The sequence below is a fragment of the Urocampus carinirostris genome, chromosome 13, assembly GCF_059441175.1.
Source record: "Urocampus carinirostris isolate Australia breed hairy pipefish chromosome 13, RoL_Ucar_1.0, whole genome shotgun sequence".
In the NCBI taxonomy this organism is placed as follows: domain Eukaryota; kingdom Metazoa; phylum Chordata; class Actinopteri; order Syngnathiformes; family Syngnathidae; genus Urocampus; species Urocampus carinirostris.
Window position 1 is genome coordinate 28,054,516 of NC_142361.1, and position 26,660 is coordinate 28,081,175.

A 26,660-nucleotide genomic window follows, 5' to 3' on the forward strand; every position below is an offset into this window, starting at 1 on the left:
ATTTTAAAGAAAAAAATATGATGAAAATAAAGAATATTAGGATGGATAGGCAATATTCACAAAATAAGTGCTTGTAGACCGGGCTAGTTTGTTAGTGCAGCAAAAACAGTGCAATGAAAATAACTAATAAGAGTAAAGAAATAAATTATGAATAGGCATTTTTCTATAAATAAGCAAGATTTTATTTCTCAAAGTCTTGTGTGCTTGTGGGGTGGTAAAACTAAGCCTGTAAATTCTTTTAAGTGCTATTATGAACCAAATTAATAACAAAGTGCTAATTACACTTTTTAAATCAATTTCAACTGACCCATTTTTTAAAATAATAAGTTTCACATTATCGCAGTTTTTAATTCACGTGACCTTATTTAACACAGCTCAGTCTTCTATGACGTCATAATGAAGAAGGACAGTAACATGTCCCTCGTTTGTGTGTGGGGGAACCACGACGAAAAATACGTGTTAGCCTTCAACTCAATTAATTTGGAGTCAATTATTTCCCTCTTTAATAGTGAAACGATGCAATTGTAACAAATTGAACATTTTTCATTTCATGTAATTAATATTCAAAGTGACCGGAGCTCGGTGGAGTGACGTCACTAGCGGAGTCCTGTTATTAATGTATGTTTGGACAACTTTAGCTAACTTTTGGCTAACTTTTTTAAACGGCTTCGAGGACGGGAACAGTCGATAAAAGGAGATTTAGGAATGAAATTGCATGTCTAAATGTAATGCCCGTAACTGTGAGTATCACAAACTACATTCTACATTCTTTATTCTTCTCGCTCATTTGTATTTACTGTACTTTTTTATTAGTCGACCCAACTTGGGCTATAATGAAGTTTCTAATGTCTTTCTCAGGCGGTCTTTATGGTGTCTTTTTTTCCTTTAACATTAGTACCCAACACCAAACACGTACCCAGATAGAAAAATCACATACATTAAATGTAGTTTTTAATCAGTCTCAGGGCTGCAGTGCAAATTATGTCACAAATATGCAGTACAATAGACCCCCAGAACGACATTAATGATCTAGTTAATGCATTTCAACCCTCATTAGACAAGGTAAAAACATTAATACTGTACATGTACAATAAACAGTAATAAAAATAGTATACGGCAGTAGCTCAGGAGGTAGCGCGCTCGTCTTGGGATCCCAGTTCGAATCCCGGCTCGTCCGTGTTACAAGTCGAAGTGTCCTTGGGTAAGACACTGAACCCCTAATACCCCCAATAAGCAGGTTAGCGCCTTACATGGCTGCAAGGCCGTTATTGGGAAATGTGGAGCACATTGTAAAGCGCTTTGGGAAGTCATTGACTTGAAAAGCGCTAAATAAATGCAAATCATTTCATTTCATTTCATTTCATATACAGTGAGAACTACTTATAGAAGATTTGTTGTTTAATTGGCCTCCTTGTTCTTTATAATAATCATAATCTTTGATTGGTTACGGCTATGATTCTTAGCTAGGGTAACGAGCTGTGCACTTTCTTCATTTTTCTTGATAATCACAAACTTTCCATGATTCTCATGTTGTTGCTCCTCCCTTTAGCATCACTGCAAACTAGTATAGAGTGAGTACTACTAATAGAAGATTTGTTTCTTTAATTGGCCTCCTTGTTCTTTATAATCATCATGATCGTTGATTGGTTTCGGCTATAATCCTTTGCTAGGGTAACAAGTCATGTGCTTTCTTCATTTTTCTTGATAGTCACAAGCTTTCTATGGTTCTCATGTTTTTCCTCCTCCCTTCAGCATCACTGCAAGATAGTATACAGTTATTACTACTTATAGATTTGTTGGTTTAATTGGCCTCCTTGTTCACTATGATCATCACGATCGTTGATTGTTTACGGATTAAATCCTTAGCTATGGTAACAAGTCGTGTGCTTTTTAAAAAAAATTCTTGATAATCACAAGCTTCCCATGGTTATCGTGCTTTGGCTCCTCCCTTTAGCATCACTGCAAGTCTTGGGACCTATATTCAATAAATATAGTACAAAAAATACTGTTTTAGATTGTATTAACTAGCTAGGTCTTTACAAAGCACACAAGATTGTAAGCTGAATGATGAGAGAGGTCGGCATTGTGGGAGGGAATTCATCTAATAGTATTTTGACATTTTCATGATGCTGTGATGCAAACCAATATCAAATCAGTATCTTATATGATTTTAACCAGTAGCTGACAAGCATCTTAAGGACCCGACTCATATTCATAAGCACACACACCACACAGTTTTTATTTTGCTTTTTAAGCTCAGGAAAAATTTGTTGTCGAAAAAACATCTTATTCCACTTTGTCTCGTGAAAACATCTTAAGGTAAGGATGCCGTGTCCTGGGGGTCTACTGTATACATATAATTACCTAATGAAAACTAGAAAGTTTTGTTCCTATAAAAATACCTGACTATAAGGACTACCCTTTTATTCCTGAAATAAAATATTTAACTCACAGATTTTCCATGACCCCAAAAATGTGTTCTATCGTTACACATACAAGATATAACCAAATGAACATTAAAAAAAATCAGCACAGTAAAAAATAATTATAAAAACAACAACTCTTGTAAAAAATTAGTAATTGAACTTGAAAATGTTATACTCAAAACCAAAAAAATTAGCTCGAGGGGCTTTTATTGTTCGGTTGACATCCTCCTTGTCACTTAAGCTATGTCACACATAAAAAATGCAAATGTCATGAAAACATGTCTTCAGCACTGAGTGACTTTGTATCTAATGAGAGCTTGCCTTATTTGTGCATTTCTCTCCACAGTAAATGATCACCAACCTAGTATTAAAACAGTATTTTATCGATAGTTTGCCATCATTTTTTCCTCCCTACTCTTAGGACCAGGCCTTTCACCAGTCAAGGGAGGAAGGCTCACAAGATGTGGCAAAATATTATGGCAGTGTTCGTAGGATTTTGGATCCTGGGCTCCTACACAGAAGCACAAGATTGCAAGGAAATCTTAGGCTGGCAGCTGCCAGCGGGTAGTGGCAAATATGCAGACTTCTATGATGGCACCAGCAGTTTCATGGGTGGTGTGGTCCACGGCTTTCTTAGTATGGTGCAGCCCAATGGGTTTCCCAAAGGTCAGTATTGCTATGTAGGACTCTTAGAGGTATTCCCCAATATTTTTTTTTTCAATTAAGCACAAAATGTGTGTTTTCTTCCCCCCAATTATACAAATATGTTGCAAAATAATTCACGCAATGGGGAAACTTGAGAAATGGAGTCTTAAAGTTGACCCATCTAGCTTGTTTCCTCTAGAGCTGTGACCTCTTGAAGTAACAGCACTTTCAAAATGGCAGATCGCTTTAGCACAACATGTGAGGCCAGCTTCGAAGCAGGCAGCCATTGTAGTGAACAACGTTTCTCTGACCCTAATTCTATGGTAAATTATGATGAAAGAATGTCCTTGACAAATATGTCTAGAGAAAAACAGTTATAGTTCAATATAATTACCATAGATAAACAGCCGGTTCATTTTGAACCCAATCAATTTGAGTGTCTGGGCAAGAGCGAACATGACATTTGCTACGAAGGGATGAGAAGTTATCTGTTCCTGAAGACAGACTGGAAGGTTGTGTTTAAGAACCTTGTTCTGAGATAGTATAAATAGGACACAATTTTCACCTACAGTTTTCAGTCAAGGTGTCACACCAATAAAACTTGTTCTAGCTGTAAATCGCTAGATAATAAGCTGATTAAACTATCTACCATTTATGTTCATTTTTTATACTTTATGATGAAAAACAAACAGACAAACTTCAAACACCCAGAACTTTTAGCAAAGCTCCTAGGGCAATTTGATTGGGTGAGCGGTAGAAATGGGCACATTGCTTCTTCCCCTTGCCTAGTGTCGTCTGCACCAAAGGTAAATCCGTTGGTATTCTCGTTTAAAGTATTTTTCCACATTTAAAAAAAAAAATTTGCTTGTATCTTATTTTGAAACAACTGTTTAGGACAAAAATGACAGTCAAAATGGGCCTCAAAACTCTTAAGTAACTGCGGGAGGGAAACTACATATAAACAGTCTTAAAATGTAAGGTGTGGCTACAAAAATAAAATCAAGATATTTATGCTTTTTTGACTCTTTGGGTCAAAAAGGTTTCCTGACCCCTGCCTTAGAAGCTCTCTGATAATTTTGGCAAAACACTGACAAATAAATGACATAAACGACACAAATTGGAATAGTGACAACAAACCCCATTATTTAATGTAAAACAGCATACTGTAATTGGAATAACTCAAGTGCACTGAATTTGATTGATGGATTCACAGTTCTGTTATTCTTGAATCCTTGATCTAGAAATAATTTCTGAGGCAATAAACGCTGTGAAAAAAGGTAATATCACTGCACTAACCCGGACAACATTTCGTCAAAAAGTAAGTGTGTTATTTTTTTCTCCTAAAAATGTTTTTAAAAAAAGTCAACCTACCTACCCGCCGACCTTACTACTTGCCTGCATACCTACCTACCTACCTACCCAACTACCTTACTACTTGCCTACCTACCGACCTACCTACCTGCCGACCTACCTACCTACCTACTTAACTACCTACCTACCTACCTACCTACCTACCTACCTACCTACCTACCTACCTACATACCCTGCTTATGGAAGCCACTTAGCTCTTTCCTTACTATTTACAAAGCCACCTTGCTAGCTCCTTACTTATGTAACCCTCTAGCTCTACCTGCTAAGCATTTCAGCTAGCTCAACATATCCTGAGCTACCACCGTACCTAACTCCCGCTTACCTATCTATGCTGTATATACTGATAAAATGCATTAGGTGTTTTTGTTGTTATAACAGAAGCAAAACTTGGAACTTCAATTTTTGCATGGTTAGGTCTTGTCCTATGAGACAGGCTTTTTGGTGTTTGTGGTCCTCGGCATCATCTACATCCTTTTAATGCCCATCGTCGGCTCTGTGATGGCCTGCTGTCGACACTGTGGCAAGTGTGGCGGCGAAATGTACCAAAAACAGACACCCCTCATATACGCTGAAAGGAAAAAAATATTCATGAGCACTGCCATCCTCACAATCTTCCTCTTGTAAGTTATTTTTAAATAAATAATGACATAACAGTGTCTCATTTTCTGAGGTAATATTTTTAAGTGTGTCTGCAGTGCGGGGAACATGTGCATGTTCGGAAGTAATGATGAATTCTCAGCGAGGTTGAGACAAAGTCAAGTTAAGCTCAACAAAACCATTGGCGATTATGAAGGATTTGTTGACAGCCTTCTTGAGGTACTTGGCAGTATCGCTGATCGTGGATGGAAGCTTGTTATATCCTTGTTACATCTTTTTTTTATTGCAACTGCCCTTTTTTATACTGGTATGAATTATTCTTGCTCTGTTTTGTTGAGGTGGTGGTGTTGATGCTTCTGATTGATTGGCTTAATTTATTAAACATATAAACATCGGAATACATATAGTAATAAGAAAAAATAGGATTTAAACAGGCCAGTGGCTGTGTGGTTAGCGCATCCCTAGCACAGTTTTGAGGTCATGGAATCAAATCCAGCTACCAGCCATCCTGTGTGGAGTTTGCATGTTCTCCCTTTGCTTGCGTGGGTTTCCTCTGCGCACTCTGGTTTCCTCCCATATTCCAAAAACATGCATGTCAGGTTAATTGGCCGGTCCAAATTGTCCCTAGGTTTGAATAAACAAATGTGTTATCTGTCTCTGTGTGCCCTGCGACTGGCTGGCAACCAGTTCAGGGTCTTCCCTGCCCACTGCTTGTAGACAGCTGGGATGGGCTCCAGCACCTCAGCGACCCCACTGAGGATAAGAGATGCGGATAATGGAATGGAAAAAAAGATATAAACAGACCAAAAAGAAAGATTTTAGGCCGTAATAGAAAAAAATACATTTAATTAAATGCAGTACTGTCTCAGAGAAGTAGAATATTGTGATAAGTTATATAGCCTATTTGTGTTGAAAACTCAAAACATCACATCTGGAAATATAAGAATACTGTATCACAAAAAAGTATACTAGTAGGCTGTAAGCCATAATGAGCAATATTAAAAACAAATTCTTGCAATACTTGAGTTTGTTTTAACTGCATTCCAGAAAATAAAGAATTATATCAAAATATTAAAATTTTCCAAGACAGTCCTTTAGGCCTAGACGTAATAATAATAATAATAATAATAATAATAATAAAGGTTCATATTCAATAATACAAATGCACAAAAAGTCTTCCTTCTCTATCGTCACTTATAATCGAAAAAATCCTGCTCCCTGGAAACCAACTGATACCCAAGTACAGAAATGACTATAAAATATTATGAAATAGGCAGTTTGTGTTAAATAAACAAAAAATGGCAAAAAAAAAGAACCAAGCAATGATTTTTTTAATTGACAAAGTTGATTTTTCGTTTTTTAAATTGTTTTAATTTAAATTTTATGGCGCATTAGTGCCATCTGCAGGACTTATACAGTAACGGGTTTGATGGGCTGTTTACACCTTTCTCAGAACCACTTTTGACCTTAACACGGCGCTTTTACATGCTACTACGAAAACAATTAAAATATCTGAAAAATCTCATTTTCCATTCCAAAATATGATGTTCAATGTTAAGCAGCTTTCGATGTAATGTTTTACAAAATTAGTTAGCAGTCACCAACTGAATTACTTTATTTATTTCTACAATGCATTTGAACATGATTGGAATTGTAAAATAAGATATTGTAGTTCGTTTCATTTTGAGCATTTTAGTAGAGCCATAGAAGTCTGGTATTGCCCTCTCTGGTCCTTTCCCATTCTAATGAATGGAGACAGGTTACTGCCTTATATCAAAATGCTTATATCAAAATGCTTTTTCTTGCTTACAGCAAATACATTTTTTGAGCAACGAGAGTAGTAAGCTTGGCGAAACGATTCCAAGTAGCAGAATGGGTAAATTTTTTTTTTAATGTATTCATATTTGACATTGTGGTTATGAATTGTATTAATATATATGTCTGACAGGAAAGAAGTTGCTGAAAATGGCCTTTAAAGATGTGGATATTAATAGTGTGGATGAACTGAGGACGGGTAAGGCTTGCAAGATTGTAATATTTGAAAAAGCAGAGACCAATCTGCCATGTGCATTACACTCTACCTGAATAACAAAGATACTTAAAAATTGTAGAAATAGAAATATTTGAATTCCATCGGCAGCCCTTTCAACCATATATTAGACAGTAAAATAGGGGTGGGCAAACTTTGAGTCTCAAGTTTAGAAATTTGGCTGGGGTGCTGGGCAAGAAGAACAAAAAAAGATTGATTGATTGAATTTGCAGATAACGTTTTGAATTCAAAACCTCGGTAATACATAAAAAAATATATAATGCGGACCCATGCATTTTTTTTGTCATGTGCATTTATTAAAGAAATATTCATGCAGACATCTTCATGAATATGTTAAATTTGTTTATAAACAGATCATTTCATCAAATTGTTTTTGAAGTATCCGGAAAAAAAAAAAATACATGTAACGTATTTTTTTCAAGCGTTAACTTGATAATGGTCAGTGGGTTGGTGTAAAGCCTCAACTATTAGGGTGCTAAGGACACCATTTCCTGTGCTGCGTCTTTGGCAAGTAGAGCCCGGTGGCGACCATCTTACTCCAGGCCAACAAATGTTTTCACCCAATCTTGAACCAGGAACTTTATACTTGTTAGGCAGATGTGCTTACCACTGCACTACAGAAATATCCGTTAATTATATCTCAAAATGCAATAGGAATAATTCAGAAGTGTTTTTCTTTTTTTAATAAAAAAAGACTACCAACAAAATAGCAAGTACGGAAAAATTGAAGCACGTTATTTGCACGTTGGCTTTGTGCACAGTACACAGGAAGGGACAAGGGTTGCACTAAAAATATATATTAACTATTAGTACTTTTTACCATTGTAAGTAAACTAAAATGTATATAGAACTGAAAGCGATCAACACAGCCCAAAAAATCATTGGCTGCTCTCAGCCCAGTCTGGAGGACATTGCCAGCTTGCGAGACCACAGCAGTGCCATCATCATTATAAAGGAGTCTTCTTACCTCAGCCACCACCTCTTTGACCTGTTGCCTTCCGGTAGGCGCTACTGGTCCCTTAAAACAAGGAGAAAAATTGCACAAAACTGTGAAAAATATTTATCTTCCATATTTATTGAAGAATGGGGATTCATATTTAACTTTTCGACTTTTGGGAATTTCTGTTGCTGCTAAATGTTTTTGCACTATTTTACATTGCACTATTATTAAAATGCACTATTTCCCTTTGCACTAGGATAACAATTTAGGCCAGTGTCCAAGCGCTACTTTGTAAATATCTTTGCCTATTTTTTCCTGACATGATATTTATCAAATGTTCCTATTTTTAAGCCCTTATAACATGTTTATCCTGGCGTGCCATGCTTAATCTTGTTGCAAATAATGTTACTAGGTTGTTATCAATGACAATCAAGACAATTTAGTATAATCGACATAGTATTTTTCCCATTTTTTTGACGGGCTGGATTAAAAATCTGCAGCCCACTGATTGTTGTTTTCCCACCCCTGCAATACATCAACTCCCTTGTATTTTACATTGATAGATGTATGGGAACTGGAACCATTAGGAGATGAATCGACAACTGGAATAAAAAGCGTGTTCAAACCGGTAACTGGAATTACAGAAAGGATCAACCAAACTTTGCAAGATGCTGATTTGAAAAAACATATAATGGCCATTGATACAAAGGGTGAAAAAGTAAGTAAGACTAATAACATAAAACTGTATAACCATTCTGTTTTTTACAGAGGATCTTTGCCCAATTAAATAAGAATTTCAGTTAAAAGCAACTCTTGGTACTACATATGAAAGCCTGAGTTAAAAAAAATGCAATACATTTAAAAAAATAACTTATTGACTTTTTCTTTATTACGGGATATTTTGTTCTACTTTGAAAAATAACATTTTATGCATGTTTAGGTTTTGTTCAATGTCAATTTAGATAAGTGTTCTGTTTAGTATACAGGGTTTTGAATGAAAATATGTAATTATGTCCATTTCAGTATCAAAATAATACAATCATTAAATATAAAGTAAAGTATGTTTCTGCCATAGTTTGTTTTGAATATCACTTTTGCCCTCATATGAGTCTCGCAGGCATACAGACTCTTGAAAAGACAGTGTGTAATTTTTGATTACCTGGTGTATTGTGCAGTGCCACTGAAAACGGGTGCTACAAAAACACCAGGAAGAATACAAACTATGTAGACTCGAAGTTAGCAAAGTGCACCATTTTTTACCCAATTTCTCACAATGTTTTTGGTTTTTGGGGTACCCGTACGTGCAAGATGGCAAACAATCATGTCTGCTCCCTCTAGGTGAGCCGCAGGTTACGTAAAATAAATACAAATTTCTTTATTTCGCTATATAATACACAATGTCCCTCTAAAGAAGAGATGGGTGAAAGGTTCAGTCTTATTCACATTTGTTTAGCTTAGTATGGAGTATAGAATATTTATGCAAATAATGTAAGATGAATGAAAGCGTGATAAAAGTGGCAAAACATAACCGTGTACATTTTGACGTCACCAGTTGGAGCACACCAGCTATCAAGAGGGAAGCAACAATCGTGAGTAATCAACACCTCTTGCTACGTGTTACACACTCAATGATTCATTTTGTCCCCTTTTATCTTCAGTTGAGGACAAAAAGGACCTCTCTAATAAGATCAAAGAAATTTCAGATCAATTTAATCGGGAACAATTACTTCAGCCAATGGAATATATAAGGGGACAGGTGAGGAGGTGGGAGCCAACACTGGAGCGTGCCGACAATATCAGGTAAAAAAAATCCTAGAGTGTCTACCGTCAACGGTGCATAAAATAGGGATCGTATGTGTGCATGAAATTCTTGAAAATGTTTGAATTGTAATGTTGTGTTTTAAAGGATTGAAAAGTGTTTACATTTGTGGTCAAGTGCTTGTAAATGATTAAAATTCTTGCCATGTTTTTCAACAAGTCTGCTTAAAAATGACGCCAACACTGCTCTCTGGAGGCTTCCCTTTGTCATTGCATTTCTTCCTCCCACATGGTTATCTGCAGTTGGCATTAGTTTGTACACCATAGTCCTATGAAGCAACATTGCCCCCCTATGCGTTGCGTCCAAAAGGACAGGTGCATGCCACATCTAAACAGGGCACTAATAAATCTGTATTAGTGCAAGGATTACGTATCAATTTGGACATTTATTATGGGCCATGCAAAAAATTAATGTAGCATTTCTCAGTGGTGAATTGCCATGGGATGACTTCCTGCAACCAAAAATGTAAGTTACATACTACTATTTAATATAATAGTAATATAGTAAATAGTTATTTACCGGTAATGTTATAACATATAATTGTCAATTTTTACCCAACACCTGTATGGGGAGTTATTCTTCTTAAAATACATTTGCAATTTACTCAAGATCTTAAAATCAAATGTCTTGATAAATGCCAGACACAATATTAAAAATAACATATTTAAATTGAAGATATATCTGTGGCTCTGCAAAATACATGATTCACACTGGAATTCTTATTCAAATTGTACTGGAGAAATTGGAAAATTGTCTTTAAAAGTCCTTAAAAAGTCCTTGGTTATGAAAAAGGTGTACAGACCCTAATAAAAGGCGTGATTTAATCCGTTGTTTTTTTTTCATCAGGTGGCGCGTGTCCCTCTGCTTGAACTTTATGGTCTTCATGGTGGTACTTTGTAACAGCCTGGGTCTTCTTCTGGGGCACTTTGGTCTCAGACAGGTTCAAGAACCCACAATGCGCTCAGATATTTCTAATATTGGTGGACTTCTCCTCATGATGTGAGTGCTCCTCAGTTAAAAAAAATACTAACGTAATTGACGGACAAAAACCTTCACCTGATTATAAGCCGCACCTAAGAACATTTTGTACATACATAACCCACACCTGACAATAAGCCACGTGTGTCCATATTAAACCGTGAAGACATTTAGAGGGAAAGACAGAAAACAGAAGAGTTTTCAAACTTTTAATAAGAAGCACACAAAAGGCACAGAGACAATGCAAAACAAGTAACACAGCAAAAACACTTCAGAAACACAAGCAAATGGCTTATTTATATAGCGGTTTTCAAGTAACTTTACAATGAGCTCCACACGTACCCATTCACACACACACTCACACACCGATAGCAGAGTCAGCCATGCAAGGCAATTTCCTGCTTATTGGGGGCATTTGGAATTCAGTATCCTGCCCAAGGACACTTCGACATACAACACAGAAGAGCTGGGAATCTAACCTGCGACCTCTTGATCCAAAGATGAGCGCTTTACCTCCTGAGCTAATGCCGCTCAGCGTTAACAGGGCTGGTTAAAAACACACATACACTGACTTTATGAACCTACTTTACGGACGTGCAAATCTTATTACATTTCTTTTAAAGCTATCAAGTCAACAAAATGCTATGGAGGGACCGCGGCAGAGCCCAAAAGGCATAACAAGATGCTTTCTATTGCCAACAAAGTTGCACTTCTTGACACCCCAAGGCACTTCTCAATGTATTTTTCACGCCCCCGTTGGAATAAGAAATACTCTTACAATTTAGGCACTTCTTTTTAAACATTTGCCCATTCATTATTTTATTTTTCTCTTTTAAGTTTTTAATGCATGACAGAAATTAGACTGTCACACAAAGAAAAAGAAAATCACATAGTTCAGAAGAAAAATCCGTCACGAATGTTTATTTCAACCACAGTTAACTTAACTTATTCTTGAGTATTAGAGAAATGGTAAATGGCCTGCATTTATATAGCGCTTATCAAGCCAATGACCTCCCAAAGCGCTTTACAATGTACTTCACACTTACCCATTCACACACACACACTCACACACCAATAGCGGCCATGCAAGGCGCCGACCTGCTTATTGGGGGCATTAGGGATTCAATGTCTTGGACACTTCGACATATAACACGGAGGAGCCGGGAATCAAACCTGCAACCTCTTGATGAGAAAGTATGCAGTGTTGGAACTCTGCAATCAAATTATGGACTAGACCTTTTTTCATTTAGTCATTCATTTACAATTATTTAAAAAAAACATGTACAGTATGTTCTTATTTTTATGTTTAATTTTACTCCAATTTTTGTACATGCATTTTTCTTACATACTATTTGTTTATTCACATTATTACCCTAACACCATGAAACAAATAATTTGCTAAAATGGAAAAACGTACTGTACGTCGATAATGCTCACAGATTTAAAACACAATTCATTGCTTCTCAAATGTAATTATTATTATTTTATTTTTTTACTTTAGCGGGGCAAATCTAAGCTTCGTGTTCTCATGGTTGCTTATGTTGTTTGTGACATTGCTCTTCCTGGCGGGTGGAAACGTTCACACGATAGTGTGCGCGCCTTGGATCAGCGGAGAACTGCTGAAGGTAAAAAGTTTTTAATTATTCTATTTTATTAAAACAGAAAGCGTTAAGTATGGAGGACTGATCAGCCAGTTTGACCTGCCTCCTCATTTGAATAACTCTTTGTCGTGACAAAGTACACAACAAAATACATGACAACATAAATGATAAAATAAGTACCAAGTAAATAAACGTCAAAATGCATTAATTGCATTTATTATTTAGGTATTACATGATTTATTGATGTGTTCATTTATTTTTATGGGCTTCACGGCAGCTTGAGTGGTTAGCGCGGTTGCGCTGCAGTTCTTAGGTCCTGCGTTCAAAACCAGGTACCTTTCATGTGCTGAGTTTGCAAGTTCTCCCCATGCCTGGGTGGGTTTCCTCCAGTTTCCTCCCACTTTTCAAAAAACATCTAAGGTTTATCGGTGACTGCAAAGGCTCCCTAAGTATAGATGAGCATGTGAATGGTTGTATGTCTCTGTTTGCTCTGCGACTGTCTGGGAACTAGATCAGGGTGTCCCCTGCCCACTACTCGAAGACAACTGGGATTGGCTCCTATGACCCTAGTAAGAATGAGGTGCAGAGACTGGATGGGGTGTAGTTTTTTTATATATTTGTACCTTTAATTTTACATCTGGCGGTATCGGACCTCCATATTTAGGCTCATGAGTAATGAGCCGTTTCTGTTCTTCCTGACAGGATGCGCCGAATATCAGCGAATCATTGCAAATTGCAAAATTATTAGACCCGGGGTCGACTGTCACTCTCTATGAATTATACAGGTAGACGAACTAACACGTCCAAATGCCTTTTCTGTATTAGTAGTTCAGGGATGTGCAATTAATTACCTAGAAAGATGAGGTTGAAATGATGTCTGTATCCAGGGACTGCCAGAATGACTCTCCTCTGTGGTCAGCACTCAACTTAAATCAGAAATATGATATTGATAACTCGCATGACAAATCCACGGTAGGTTTTTTCACTCTTTGCATTTGGTTACATCTCGTTGTCTTTAATAACAAATATTAATACTTTCAGCCTTAGTGAATTTGTTGAGAATGCTACAAAAACACTTGACAATATAAAGACATTTTAATGAAAATCATGCAAAAGAAAAATGTAATTGTTTGATTGTTCCCGTAATGATTTAGTTAATTAAGAAGAACTAAGTTTTTTGATTCTTGCAAAATGCCTGTTTTACAAACAAGGAAACGAGCAGCCTTTTATTCTCCAAATAGGTTTTTACACTTAATTTTCCTTTTCTCTACGGCCATTATTGCAAAACAATATGAAATGGACGATTCCAGTCTTTACAATTTCATGCTAGAAAACTTGACTTCATTTTATTATTGGTGTATTTTTATCTACAGGAGATGCCAGATCTCACCTTAATGTGTTTCAAAAAGCAGGTAAGACTAATGAATAGAATTTTTTTAAGGAGCTAACAAATCAGTGAAATAATTAAAGATAGAAATATTTGAAAAGCTTGTCAGTATATCTCCTGCTATATAATTTTGAATTTGTATTTTATCCTTAAAAACTGAATGGCAACTTTAAAAATGTTTCTCACTTTTTAAAAAAAAATATTTATTATTAGTTGCATAATATATTTTTAGGAAATATATTTTTAGGACACCGCCAAATGATTTTACTGCTAACTCTGAAGCTATGAAGTAAATCAACGAACAAGGGAGATAACAAATACAATATAAGATGCTAAACAAATGATGAACCAAGATAACAATTTCCAAATGTATGTTTTGTCAGCTTACAGAGGAGTTTGCCCACTGCGGATCTGTAGCTGGAGTTTTGGATTCTGCTAGGAGTATCCTGTGCTTTTACCTTGTGTCGTCTCTGGTGAGCAAAAAAAGGGTGCAAAATCAGGCAGTCATTTACATGTTTAAATTATGGGATATTTCCATAGAATTTTGGAAGAATTGATCACAGATTTGAAAACACTGATCATTCCTCACGCTAGTTCAAAATCAAATTTCCTAGAAAATCCAAATGACGTATCACTGGTGAGCTATTTCAGAACTGATGGGCTACTCAAGTGTTCTTAGGGAGCTACTTTGTTGGTAGGGAAGTATATCATTGAAAAAAAGAAACAATCACAGTTGCAATTAAAATATTGATGCTTCATGATTTGAATTACTACCACGAAACTTTAACATTACAAATAATCTGTAAGAACACATTTTTACTGAAATTATATCAGATATAGCACAGACATTTTTAGGAATTTAATTCCATAGTAAAACTATTTGGGACCTTCTATCATTTCATCCACATTTTTATAGCTGAGAGCTACTTTTTAGGTTACTGATTAGCGCAAAGCCTCAAGTTGGGTATGCTTTACTTTAGTAATATGTATTAAGTTATTTCTATGTTTTTCTTATGTTATTATTATGTTATTACCAGGTTTTAATTATTATTAGGGTTAAAATGGGCTGAGTCAACTGCTAAAACATCTGCCCTCAGAAAGATGCATTTAAAAACTCAAATAAAATATCCTAGAAAGTGGCAATGACCCATCATCGATGAGCTTTTGTCAGAATTGGTCAAAGGGCTACTCTAGGAGGTGATACGTTTATAGTTTAGTACACACTCAAAATATAGATAGAAGACAACAATGGGTTTTGAACTTGCAAAGGAGAACAGGAGAAGACTGTGCAAACAACCCTCAAGAATCCCATTCTTTTTATAGGTCTTCCAAGAGCCTATTCTTTTTATTAAATCTCCAAGGTCACTTGTGTCAAACTTAAGGCCCGCGGGCCAAATATGGCTCGCCACATCATTTCATGTGGCCTGCTAGACACTCCTGAAAGACGCACAAGAGAAAAATGTGCTACAATGATCTGCAGTACTAAATATGTCTACTGGATGTCGCCAAATCCAGTCACCACTTGCAAAGTACCCATTGAAGTTGTATTTGCTACCATTATTCAACCAGAGATCTTTGGGGAAACCCAACCCGATGTTATTAGGCTTGAAATAAAAGTCAGAGAGGTGCTGTGAAAGGCAATAAGAAAAATAGAATATTAAAAAAATTGCACCTGGGTGTATTTGCAGAAGTTTAAAGTTAGTGTCCCTAACTTAAAAAATATTTTACTTGCTGACATCATCTTCTGGCTAAAATTATCATTGTAGCCTCTGTCAAGCTGCCTGTGTGCCACGTGCACATGTCTCTCTTGTGCTTGGATAATAATAATAATAATAATAATAATAATTTCCTTGTATTGTCATTCTGTGTAACAATGCACACAGAACGAAATGTCGATTGCACCTGACCCGTTGTAGCGAGCCGATGCAGCCGCAGCCAACAGAGGGCGCCGCCGACCACTTTTTAAGTCTTGGGAATGACTCGGCCGGGGCGCGAACCACCGACCTCCCAGTCTCAAAGCGGGCGCCTTACCATCTAGGCTACCTCTATCTTCATCTTTTGGGGGATTTGGTTCGGTATTTGAACAGTATTTGATACAGGCCTTGTATTACTTTCACCATTTTCATCAACCTGTACAAGCGTGAAATTACTCTCCTCCATCCCCGTCGCCTGCCTACTTTTGTCCCGCTTAATGCGCTGAGTAGCCGGGACACAGAAGATAAAAGTAAGATGAAAAAGCTAGGCGCGGTGGGAAAAAAATATATAAAGGCTCTTTTTAAGGACAAAGGGGTCCCAAATGCTTAACGTTTCACACAATGCTTTATTAAGGGATCGGGGAAGTCAGGGCGAGAGGAAAAAGACAGCGATCTGGTGCTGGCTGGCCAGTAGGAGCGGGAAGCCCTCGCGAACGAAGCGTGGTCAGAGATTGGAACAAGTCTGGCAGCCGGCACGGGAGACGCAGCGTGATCGGAGATCGGAACAAGTCGGGCAGCCGGGACGGGAGAACGGAGCTTGGATCAAGGATCGATACAGGAAACAGAATCAGATATGGGTAGCCGGGACAGGAAAACGGAGCTTGGATCGGGTATTGATACAGGAAACAGGTCAGGATCAAAACGGGAGCCAGAGTCAAAAGTGCTTGCCTTTTGCATGCGCAGGGGTTTGCAGACAGACTGACAAGGAGTGAATGAGAATGACGTGTTTAATTAGGAGGAGAACTAATTAAGAAACAAGTGGCAGCTGGGGCTAAACGAGTTAGCGTAGGTGAGGGCAATTGGCAAATCATGACATTTAAGAAGCTTCATATCCTTTCTATAGTTGATATGAAATCTAACGGGAAAGTTCCCATATGCAGGTAAACATTTTCATTAAAAAAACAAAGCAGAAAACTTTTAATTTGTTAAATCAACCATTTAATTTAGAGTTTTGTATACTATTTTGTCACTTTCCTGTCTGCATAAATTTCCCTGAGTAAAATAAACTGTTGAATATGTTGTTTTGCATTTTATTTTTACAAATGCACTAAAATAAATATTATACATATTATAAATAATAAAGAAAAGGTTAAACACTAAAAGAGATTAAATCTTTTGTTAAAGAAAATTGAGGAAAAAAAAACCCGAATAACTTTTATAATTCAATTTTGCATTCCTGAATCATAATTTAATTGTGAGCCTTGAAAAGACATCCATCCCTCGAGCTAAGAGACAATTTTGCCATTCATTTACTAGTCTGGCACCCGTGAGAATATTTGTTCTATGTTGTCCCCAAACTAAAATGAGTTTGACACCCCTAGCCTAGGTTGAAAAATGCACATCCGCCCTAAAGGGTGTTTGTATGAAAGAACAGCAACATTATTGGACAATTGTGACAATGATGTAAACAGTACATGGTAGTCAAAATAATCAACACCCCTGGCATCCCATGCTATCTCCTTTGCAGGTGTTCAATGTTGAAACCAGAAGGAAGCAGAATAATCTCATCAGGGTGATCGTTGCTGACCCTCTTTTTTGTTTACCTTTAGAATTCCTTCTGGTTCAGCCTTGGCTGGTGCACAACCTTCTTTATCCCCAACATCATACTCTCCCTAAAACTAGCAAAGTTCTTCAGGAGAATGAAATACAATGATGACATGATGTGAGTACTTACACCGTAGTTTCCGAAGTATTTCTTCTTCCTCTGTTTTAGGTTAGCACAGTCACTATAAAAGAGAATATTTCTTATATATATCGACAGAGTTATGAACTTTCTTTTAAAGGAAAAACCGACCGAGTCCCAGGACTTGTAGGATGGCGTGAGAATCCTGCCGCAGACACTTAAGACTCAATCGCATACACCAGACGGATCTTAGCAGCAGTTCTGGCTCCGGCTAGAGATACAATTCCAATCAGTCGGGGCCTCGTAGGAACAGTTTGGTAGCTGGCTGTAGATTCAACCCCAGGAGACATAACTGCAGTTTTGGATCTTATCGCAGATGAAATGTTAAGGTATTCATGTTTCCAGTAAAAAGAAATTGAGATCCTAGCAGTAGCAGTGGGTCTAAAAAGTTTAAAGGACTCATATGTTGTGAGTTAAAGCTGGTGGCAACCCAAAATGTTAAAAGAGCCATTTTGGACCAAAAAAACGCCCCCAAGAAAACCATATGTTTAGAGCTGCAAAAAAAAAAACAAGTAAGTTTTATACATATATATATATATATATATATATATATATATATATATATATATATATATATATACGTTGGAAAACGTTTAGAATGTTTGCCTCATTTTTGTTCTTCTCCAGATACAATATAATTTTCCAATATCAAACATTTTTGATAAAGTGCCAATGAGCAACAAAAAGCCGCATGCGTCTTCAGAGCTGCTTGTTGCCGACTCCTGGTTTAAGCCCTTTCATGCTAAATTAGAGGCATTAATAAGAATAAATCTTACTTTTGATGCAAAGGTAATGCCTTTTCTTATAAAATAAATGTTATTTTCATGGGCAAATTTGTGATCGTTTGTTTAAGGCGATTCAACTTAAGCGGCGGAAATTCATACGGCTTATGCTAATGCTCCAAAAAAAAAAACAACAAAGCTCAGAAGGTGTGAGGGCCATTAATAGTTGTTTTAAATGCGGCCAAGCCTTTTTACAGCAACTTGCATTATCAACTTGGACCATTATAGCTCAAGTATGTATGTAAAATATATTAAAAAGTCTTACTTAGTACACAACCTATATGAAATGTTTTCTTTAAGCTAACAAGCTAGCCAACAAACGAGCCAGTAAAGAAATACATAAGCTAAGGGTTATATTAATGGTTAGTATTTGTATTGAGTGAGCTACTAAATATAACATAAATACATAGGTTGCTAGCCAATAAAACTGTTAACTGTGAACTAATCAGTGAAATTACATGTTATCAACAAAATACTTATATATTTACTTCTTGATATTGTGTGTTTAAAGCGATTCACCGAAAGCGGAGGAAGCTCATGCGGCTAACACTAATGCTCACAAGGCTGCTAGCATAAGAGTTAAAAAATAACCGCTTAGTAAATTGAAAAGCAACACTCGTAGGTGTCAGGGGCATAAATAGATGTATCAAATGCTTATACAACTAGCTTTGTCCCAGCCGCTAGCATGAACATTGTTTAACTCAGGTATGTCTGTAAAATAGGTGAGTGGCTGTTTGTAAAACTGAACAAAAGCATCTGTTTTTCATTCTGAATTGAAAAAAAGGAACCCTAAATTACATCGAGGTAGTGACTTCATAATTACGACAGGCAAAACCATAGATTTTTCAAAGAAAAAAAGAAATCATGTCAGTTGCTCCATCAAATATTTAACTTATTTTTATGTTCATTTAACACATTCAACACTATATTTTAACTCATTTTAGGCCATACACACTTTTAGTATATTATTTACGCTGCTTTTTGGGTGAGTGTTTTATTTTTTTGTGTAATACCTCATCGTATTTTCTCTTTAAAATTTGTAAATACAATTAAAACGAGGAGCGATATTCAGAGCAAGCAGGCTTCTTTATATTTACCTGTCAAATCTTCCTTAGGAAGAAGAAAAAAACAGATTGTTGTTGATTTGTTGCAGTTTTGCTTGAGTGCTGTACCGATATGTACTGTGAATAGTTTCATTAAAAATGTATACAGTATTGTAGTAGATGAATGACCTGACACGTCATTATTCCAGCGACACCTACAAAACACCACTAAGCGGCAGTGTCATTCTGCAAACGCCCTGTTTCCATTTTCACTGAACATGAGTTGAAATTTCATGGGTTACCTTGCTTCAGATTATGACTTATCGAAAATATTTTTATATCATCATACCCCTTGAGCCTCTAAATTATTAATTAAATTGAATTTTGATAAATACTTTGCTATCGATGACAAACACAATTGTATTTATATTTATTTTGGGAAAGAACTGTATTACACATTATGATTTAAAAATAGGAAAGAAAAGTCAAGCAAATTTACAAAATACCACTCTGCACATCATTATTAAACATTTGCAGCCCAGGTGCCCCCTAATAATTTGTCCCCAAGTTTTACATGAAGGTGGAAAATTCCATCAAGCTGTTCCCGATGGCTCCCTGGTTCTACATTTGGACCGCACTTGTGATCCTTTACATCATCATACAGAACCCACCCACTGTTGTGAAACCTTTACTGGTAAGTACGCTTCCAAATCATATGAAATTATCCAATTAATTAACTAAGTTATTATGTTTGGTGTTTTTTCGCCAGTGCGTGGCGCTAGTGTCTCATGTTTCACATCATTGGGGTTTATTTTTCCAGTTTAAACAATTAGAACCATGGCAACTACGTGGCCATCATTTGATAGATAAAAATAAAGAACCGAAACCATTTTATCACAGTTTAATAACATTCGGTCAGAAATACTTGCAGCATGAAATGTGTAACAGGAATAGCGGTCAAACCAAAACATCATGTTGGCAACTGCCATCAGAAAAATACCAAAGTTGTGGCCTACAAATCGTTTCACGATACATTTCGGCATGACTGAAATGAGCAATCGCTTTTAGAGCAAAGAATTGTACGCAGCTGAGCTGGCTGGAATTACCCCCTAATTCAATTTTGAAGACACAACTATTAGTCCCTTTTTGGCATTTCTATCTGGAATGTCTTGTGAGCTGGGAAGCGCATTTGGGGTGGGGTCAAGATGATAGCGTAGAGCATTCAGGGACAAGCTTTCCTTTGAGATGTCAGTTGATTGGACAGAGATTTTAATTAAACTGAGGGAAATGTAAACCCTTAACCACGTGTGAGACCATGTGATTCCTTCCATGAGGAGTTTCATCAAATCAAACGCAAAATCCTCAAAAAAGGTTAGTGTAAGGCCAAAGAGTTACCGTTTTTTAAAGCTGCATTGTGATTGGTTGTCATAGTCGCCAAACGCACGCCAATCGAAATAAAATAACATTTTGCTGTTAACTTATTTTATCTATAAATAATAAACAATTTGACCCAAATATTGTTAGGAACACAACAAGCCAATATTGATTTTGGCATGCACATGCAAGTAACACTTAAAGCTGGTAAATTATGTACACATTAAAAGTATAATTATTTACATGGTAACACGATAAAGGCTTTCTAATGTTTGTGAGTAGTCTCCTGGTAATATTAAATACTGTACAGTCTTTTGGTCATACTGTGTATGGTTAGTTAGCGAAAACCAGGCAGCTCGCTGCAGTCCCTGGGTGAGTCTGTCTTGGTTCTGGATGGCTCTGTGGAAAGGTTAGGGGGCGCTGTAGGTGAGAAAGAGGGGGACTGGAGGATATCGGCGTAGTGCTGGCTGGGTTTGGTCTCTCGTTGAAGAACTTTTCTCAGCAGAGGTTTGAGAAGACCAATGGTCACCTGATCTCCTTGTGGGTCAGCAAAAGGAGCCGGGGAAGAACACGGTCTAAAGGAAAGGGAAAGCGAGGAGTGGGATGGGGTACTAGGTGGAGGGAGGTTCTTCAGCACCAGGTTCAGGATGGTGGTGACAGTAAGGTCCTCGGGGCACAGGGTCCACAGCAGGTCCAGGTAGGGGTCTAGATCTCTGTGCTGGGTCACTTCCAACAGCAGCGTGGTAAAAATCTCCTTATTCAGCAGGGGGCTCTGTTTGCAAAACTTCTGAGCCACCTGGGTCACCTTCTCCCACTGCTGCCCTCTGATCAGAATTCTTAGTGCCTGGAGGATGGCGTTAGGCCGCCCGCTGACCATGAGGACTTCCACCTCCAGTTCCCGCCGCTGATCTCCATCCATCGGCATGCTTGAGAGGACACCCAGAACACGCTTATAAAGGGGGACGCCACTCTCGTTGCTGTCTCCTCCCCAGGTAGGGTCCGCCAAGCTCAGCCCAAGCCCAGCCGAGCCCTGCTGCTGCTGGCTGACTTGCAGGAAGCGGGGCAGCCATGCGGGTTGGAAGCGTAGAACTGAGCGGCAGAGGAGTTCGAAGGCAGGCTGGGCAGCGGATGACGGGCAACTGGCGTTGTGACCAGCCTTTGGCTTAGACCCACCATTGGGAATTCCAGGGAAACCCGGCGCTGACCCAACAACCGCTTTCCACGTGTCGGCAGATGCCAAACTGGACAGGGAGCTGACGCCATTGAAGTCTAACTGAAGAGTGGCCTGCGATGCTCTCCACGCTTGGCAGGGGAAAACATCAAATATGGAGTTCAGGTAGAGTAACTCGTCTGGATGCAGTTCAGATGACAATAGCAGCCGAGTAACTTCTTCCCCGACAAGCTTCTCGCAAAGTAACTCCACTTCTTTGGCGTTGCCCCAAACTAGGGTCCCCTTCAACTCCTCCACGCCGACCAAAGCCTTCAGCTCAGGCCCCAGCGAAACTCTCAGCTTGGCTTCACTTATGTCACCTTCAATTTTGCCATTGTGGAACTGCTCTTCAGTTTTCCGTTCGAGATAGTCGCCAAGAATGGACGCTAATGTGATGGGCGACTGGAACCTCCCTCCTGTCTTTAAGGCATCCACCGTGAGTCTAGTGCTACTCAAGCTCCTCTGCTGGTAATATTTACATGCCTCTTCAAAAACTGCTTCCACCAGGCGTGCCCCGGGCTGAATGTTTATTTTTACATTTACACTGTCCTCTCCCTGGTGTACAACTGTAAAAAGGCCATTTTCAGAAAACAGGTGAGGCGATTCTTCACACCTGTCGGAAAATAAAATCCCCTCCTTGTTTAGTGTTATTGTTTCTATCTGTCTGCCGCAATTTAAGTCTATAATCAAAAGATGTTGGCCTATGATTAGCATCAAGGTGTTCTGGTGCGTGCAAAGGCTAACGTGTTTAATCGCAGCATCCACTGTTTTATAAACACGGCGCAATGTCCCGTCACTTTGAAGGAGGCACACCCAGCCCGTGTCAAGGAGCATTAACAAACCCCCGCAGGATGAAGGCGAAACTCTGAGGATCTCAGGTGGGTCAACAGCTGACAGAAACCCCAAGCAGTCAGTGATCAGCTTCCTAAAGTCCGACTCCTTTGCCGATTGTTTTTTCAAAGGGGTGGCTTTGCACGTGGTGCCGATCCGGAAGGTGTCCCGGCGAGGGTTCCACGAAAGGAAGAATTTACTCAGTGGTTGGACTTTGACATCCGGAAGAAGGTATACGTACTGACCTGAGGTGAAGAGAGAAAATCGGGGGTTGTTGTGGAGGGCGATCGTGACACCCCCTAAAACAACACCCTCATCTTTGAGTTCATAGTCTCTTCTGCAGATACAATATCTCAGCTTAGTTCTGACCGAACTGAGGACGGGGTAACTCTCCGAAGGGGGTCGCTCCTCACACCAGACGATTCGATTCAAGCAGGCACACACAGACACCACTCTGGCTCGGGGACTGTTACACAAATCTGCAGTATGCAGGAGACTCCATCCTCCTTTGCCATCACGAAACTCCCAAAACTCTGCTTTTCCGTTCTCGTAAATAACAGCTAGAGTCAGATAGTCCCTGTTGATGCCATTATTATTATAAGACTCCAAATACAAAAGATCCAAAATGGGAACACCTCGCACGGAACATAAATCCAGCCTCTTTCGAGCGTGGACCAGCTGAGGTATTTCATACTTGTCCAGAGTCACAAGACCCACCTTCGGCTTGTGGAGGATGACATGAACGTGACGTCCATCTGGACTCAGGCGTACGTTATCAAATCTGACGTTGGCTTCGTTCTTTAAATTCTCGTATAGCTCATCCTTGCCAATATAGTCTCCAAAATCTGACAGCTGCCTCAGCACAAAACGCGACATGGCTCCCCTGCGACAAGCCCGGCTAGCCAACGTAGGTCATGTGAGCTTGCCTCCCTCGCCGTTTAATGTCCACCAGAGAGGGAATTCAATTCCGGCATGGTTAAGCTGCCGGTTCAAGGAATGGCAATGGATAAACGGAGCGCTCCGCTTGTCACTTGTCGGAGAGAAACGAGGAGGGCGAGCCGAGTTGGGGACATTCCGATGCTAACACTGAACTAGCTGACATCACGGGATCCCTCATTTCCGGACACACTGCCTCATTTGCATAAAGGGGCGGTAATTGGAGTTACCGTGCGCACGCGTATACTGTATCTACGTAAGTACGCGTTTTTTTTTGTTTTGGAAGAAATTGTGACATACATTTTCAGATTATCTACCAATTTAAAATTTATTTTATAATAATAAATCAACTTTAAGTGCTGTATAAAAGCACTGAATGTGCAGTGAATAAAAACAATACCCCCCCTCTCCCACCCAACAACCCAGAACCCCATATGCATAGATACAAACACAATCGTTAAAATATGTTATTCCTTTTAAGCTCAAACTATATTCAAACCACTGACAAAATAGCTGTAAACAGGAGCACTCTACAGATGGTCATTAATACAGCCCAGAAAATGATAGGCTGCTCTTTGCCCAGTCTCAAGGATATTGCAGTCTGGTGATACTGCAGCAGGACTAACATCATGATCTCTAATCATGTAAACCATGTTCACTACGTTGTTATCAATGACAAAAAAAACAACTCTACGTCCAAAATGGTTTAAAAACCCAAGTAATGTGATGCATACATTTGTAAGCCAGTCATGTTGATACTTTACACATTTAAAAAACAAAAAACAACATTTCTTTCCTATATTCTGTGTTTGTATTTAATAATTCTTCCAGTTCTATTCTACTTGCATTCATTTTCAGAAAAGTTTTTCACCGAAACGATATAGAACACTACAAAGACACCTACTGGTAGGTTTAGCCCCTAATACATCTTTATTTGGTTGAAAAGTGAACGTTTAAGAAAAACGTTAAAGACTAATATGAAGGCTAATATTGGAGTATATTAGACAAGAAAACCCAACAACCACTAATTTCTTTGACAAAAATTAAATTACAGTGAATGGACGTTGAATGTTAATTTTTGGTCTGAATTAGGTCCAAAACAGACCTGACCAGAATTAACCCTTAATCCAACGTCCAGAAGACGTACAGTGCTGGAATGTGGTGGTTTATTCAAGGTCATTTTTGCATCTGCATTACCAATAACGATAAAATGTATTCACTGTTAATTCAAAATACTACCAAATACATTATATCTGTAAAACAATTGACACAGGAAACAATTTAAACTCATATAAAAATCAAACAATTAGTCATAGACATAACTTCTACATTCAGACATATATGGACTCTTTTTTTGATGTCCATGTAAACATGTGTGCATGTATTTATTCAGTTTCCTGCAATGAAAGCAACTCATTGCTCCTTAACATTAATTCAATTACTGATAACTGCGATATCTGTTAGGACTTTATTTTAATTGAGTTGGTTTGAATACAATTTCTTGTGATTCTAATAACATAATTGCATCAAGACGAAAGTTCTTCTGACATTACTCACCACAACACTGTCTCGTGATTTTAGGTGGAGGTTTATTGCCTCGTCCTGTCAACTCAATACGACTTGGCCAGTTTTTGTGGAGAATTTTGATATATATCCAGTAGGTGGCCACCTTACCTTTTTAGTGTGCGTTTTTAAAACTGCAGTTCAGTATTTTAATACTGAGTGAGCTTTTGGGAAAAACCTTTAATCTGAAGGTAATTTTATGACAGGTTTATTTTTACTTTTATTTGAAAACGCTACTCTTTCCACACTAAATGAATTCAATCCATCCATAACAATGAATAATACTGTACTTCAGTGTTTTTCAACCAATGTCCCTAAGATTGTTGCTTGGTGTGCTCCTGAGAATTTTATCTATCCAATTTTATCTTTGCAAGAAAGCACATTGATCACTATTTTGTTCCCTTCCAGAGATCAGCTGATTAATTTACATTCATCCATATCAGTAAGTGGCAGCAGATTAAATTTGTTTTCTTTTTACATGCTTAGTATATTTCATAATTTATTTTGTTTTAGGGAGCTGTTTAAGATTGCACTGGAAACACTAGTAAATTAAATCAAATTAAATCAAAGAAAACGTAAGCACATAGTTTGGCTGATTTTAACCGTTTAAGATTGCGCTGCAAGACATAATATAAAAAATCAGATTAAGAAAAAATGTTGCTCATAATTTTACTCATTCTAATTATTATTTTATTTTTTTAACTAAAGAGAAAAAAACGGATTTATTTTTGTTCTATTGGCATATCATTTTTGCTCATTTTATGAATCTGTTTAACATTTAATTGCAGAAAATAATGAAATAGTGTAAATTACTGCATGGAATTTTGCCAATTTCAATTATAATTTAATTTGACAAAACACAACCTGATTTTATTGTTGTTGTTGTTGTTGTTGTTATTATCGTTATTATTATTACTATTCTTCTTCTTATTATTATTACTTTGCCCCTCAAAAACACAATTCTTTTTTTTTAACCAGCAGATAATTTTTGTTATATGAAGCCATTTAAGATAGCGTCGCAAAAAAAGAATAATACGAATAAAGGTAGCAAACATCTTGTACTTGATTTTGGTGATCTTCATTATTGTTTTTTATTTTACAAAAGAAACTTGAAAAAAGTGACAAATAATACATCTTTTTTGTTTCATTGGGCTATAATACTTGTTCATTTTAGGTATTATTTTAGTATTTTTCTAGAAAAGCAAGATAAAAAAAATAGTAAAACTTGAAAAACATGGTAGAAATATTGTTAAAAGTCCCAAATTACTGCAAAATTATTAACAAAACATGAATACTCTATATGATTTACTGAGCCACGGTGACCATCCTAGAAACAAGTTTTATCACCAATTTAGGCAACATTAAAATAAAAAAAATAAAAAAAATTGAAATTAAATATTTTTCGATGCATGGTGTGCCTTGAGATTTTTTTTTAAAAAGTATTGTGTCT

General features: G+C 37.6%; 2 protein-coding genes across 2 annotated transcripts; one reads left to right on the top strand and one right to left on the bottom strand.

Moving 5' to 3' along the window:
• Positions 1 to 437: 437 nt before the first annotated feature.
• On the top strand, positions 438 to 19,467 carry LOC148354247 (prominin-1-A-like). Its single transcript, XM_088351058.1, has 18 exons — positions 438 to 740; positions 2,848 to 3,092; positions 4,313 to 4,389; positions 4,857 to 5,062; positions 5,138 to 5,258; positions 6,852 to 6,915; positions 6,988 to 7,053; positions 8,593 to 8,747; positions 9,582 to 9,618; positions 9,688 to 9,829; positions 10,695 to 10,847; positions 12,328 to 12,451; positions 13,130 to 13,212; positions 13,315 to 13,399; positions 13,801 to 13,839; positions 14,198 to 14,287; positions 17,338 to 17,450; positions 17,572 to 19,467. The coding sequence occupies exons 2-18, from the start codon at positions 2,888 to 2,890 to the stop codon at positions 17,609 to 17,611; spliced, it is 1,800 nt and encodes a 599-aa protein (XP_088207184.1). The 5' UTR covers positions 438 to 740; positions 2,848 to 2,887; the 3' UTR covers positions 17,612 to 19,467.
• Positions 19,468 to 20,182: 715 nt separating this feature from the next.
• On the bottom strand, positions 20,183 to 23,843 carry hps6 (HPS6 biogenesis of lysosomal organelles complex 2 subunit 3). The gene has a single exon (XM_088351057.1). The coding sequence runs from the start codon at positions 23,585 to 23,587 to the stop codon at positions 21,008 to 21,010; it is 2,580 nt and encodes an 859-aa protein (XP_088207183.1). The 5' UTR covers positions 23,588 to 23,843; the 3' UTR covers positions 20,183 to 21,007.
• Positions 23,844 to 26,660: the final 2,817 nt, after the last annotated feature.

Coding starts and splice junctions, on each gene's coding strand:
- LOC148354247 (XM_088351058.1), top strand. CDS start 2,888: ATGTGGCAAAATATTATGGCAGTGTTCGTAGGATTTTGGATCCTGGGC. Junction 4,390..4,856: donor GGACAACATTTCGTCAAAAA/GTAAGTGTGTTA, acceptor TTGCATGGTTAG/GTCTTGTCCTATGAGACAGG. Junction 8,748..9,581: donor TTGATACAAAGGGTGAAAAA/GTAAGTAAGACT, acceptor TGACGTCACCAG/TTGGAGCACACCAGCTATCA.
- hps6 (XM_088351057.1), bottom strand. CDS start 23,587: ATGTCGCGTTTTGTGCTGAGGCAGCTGTCAGATTTTGGAGACTATATT.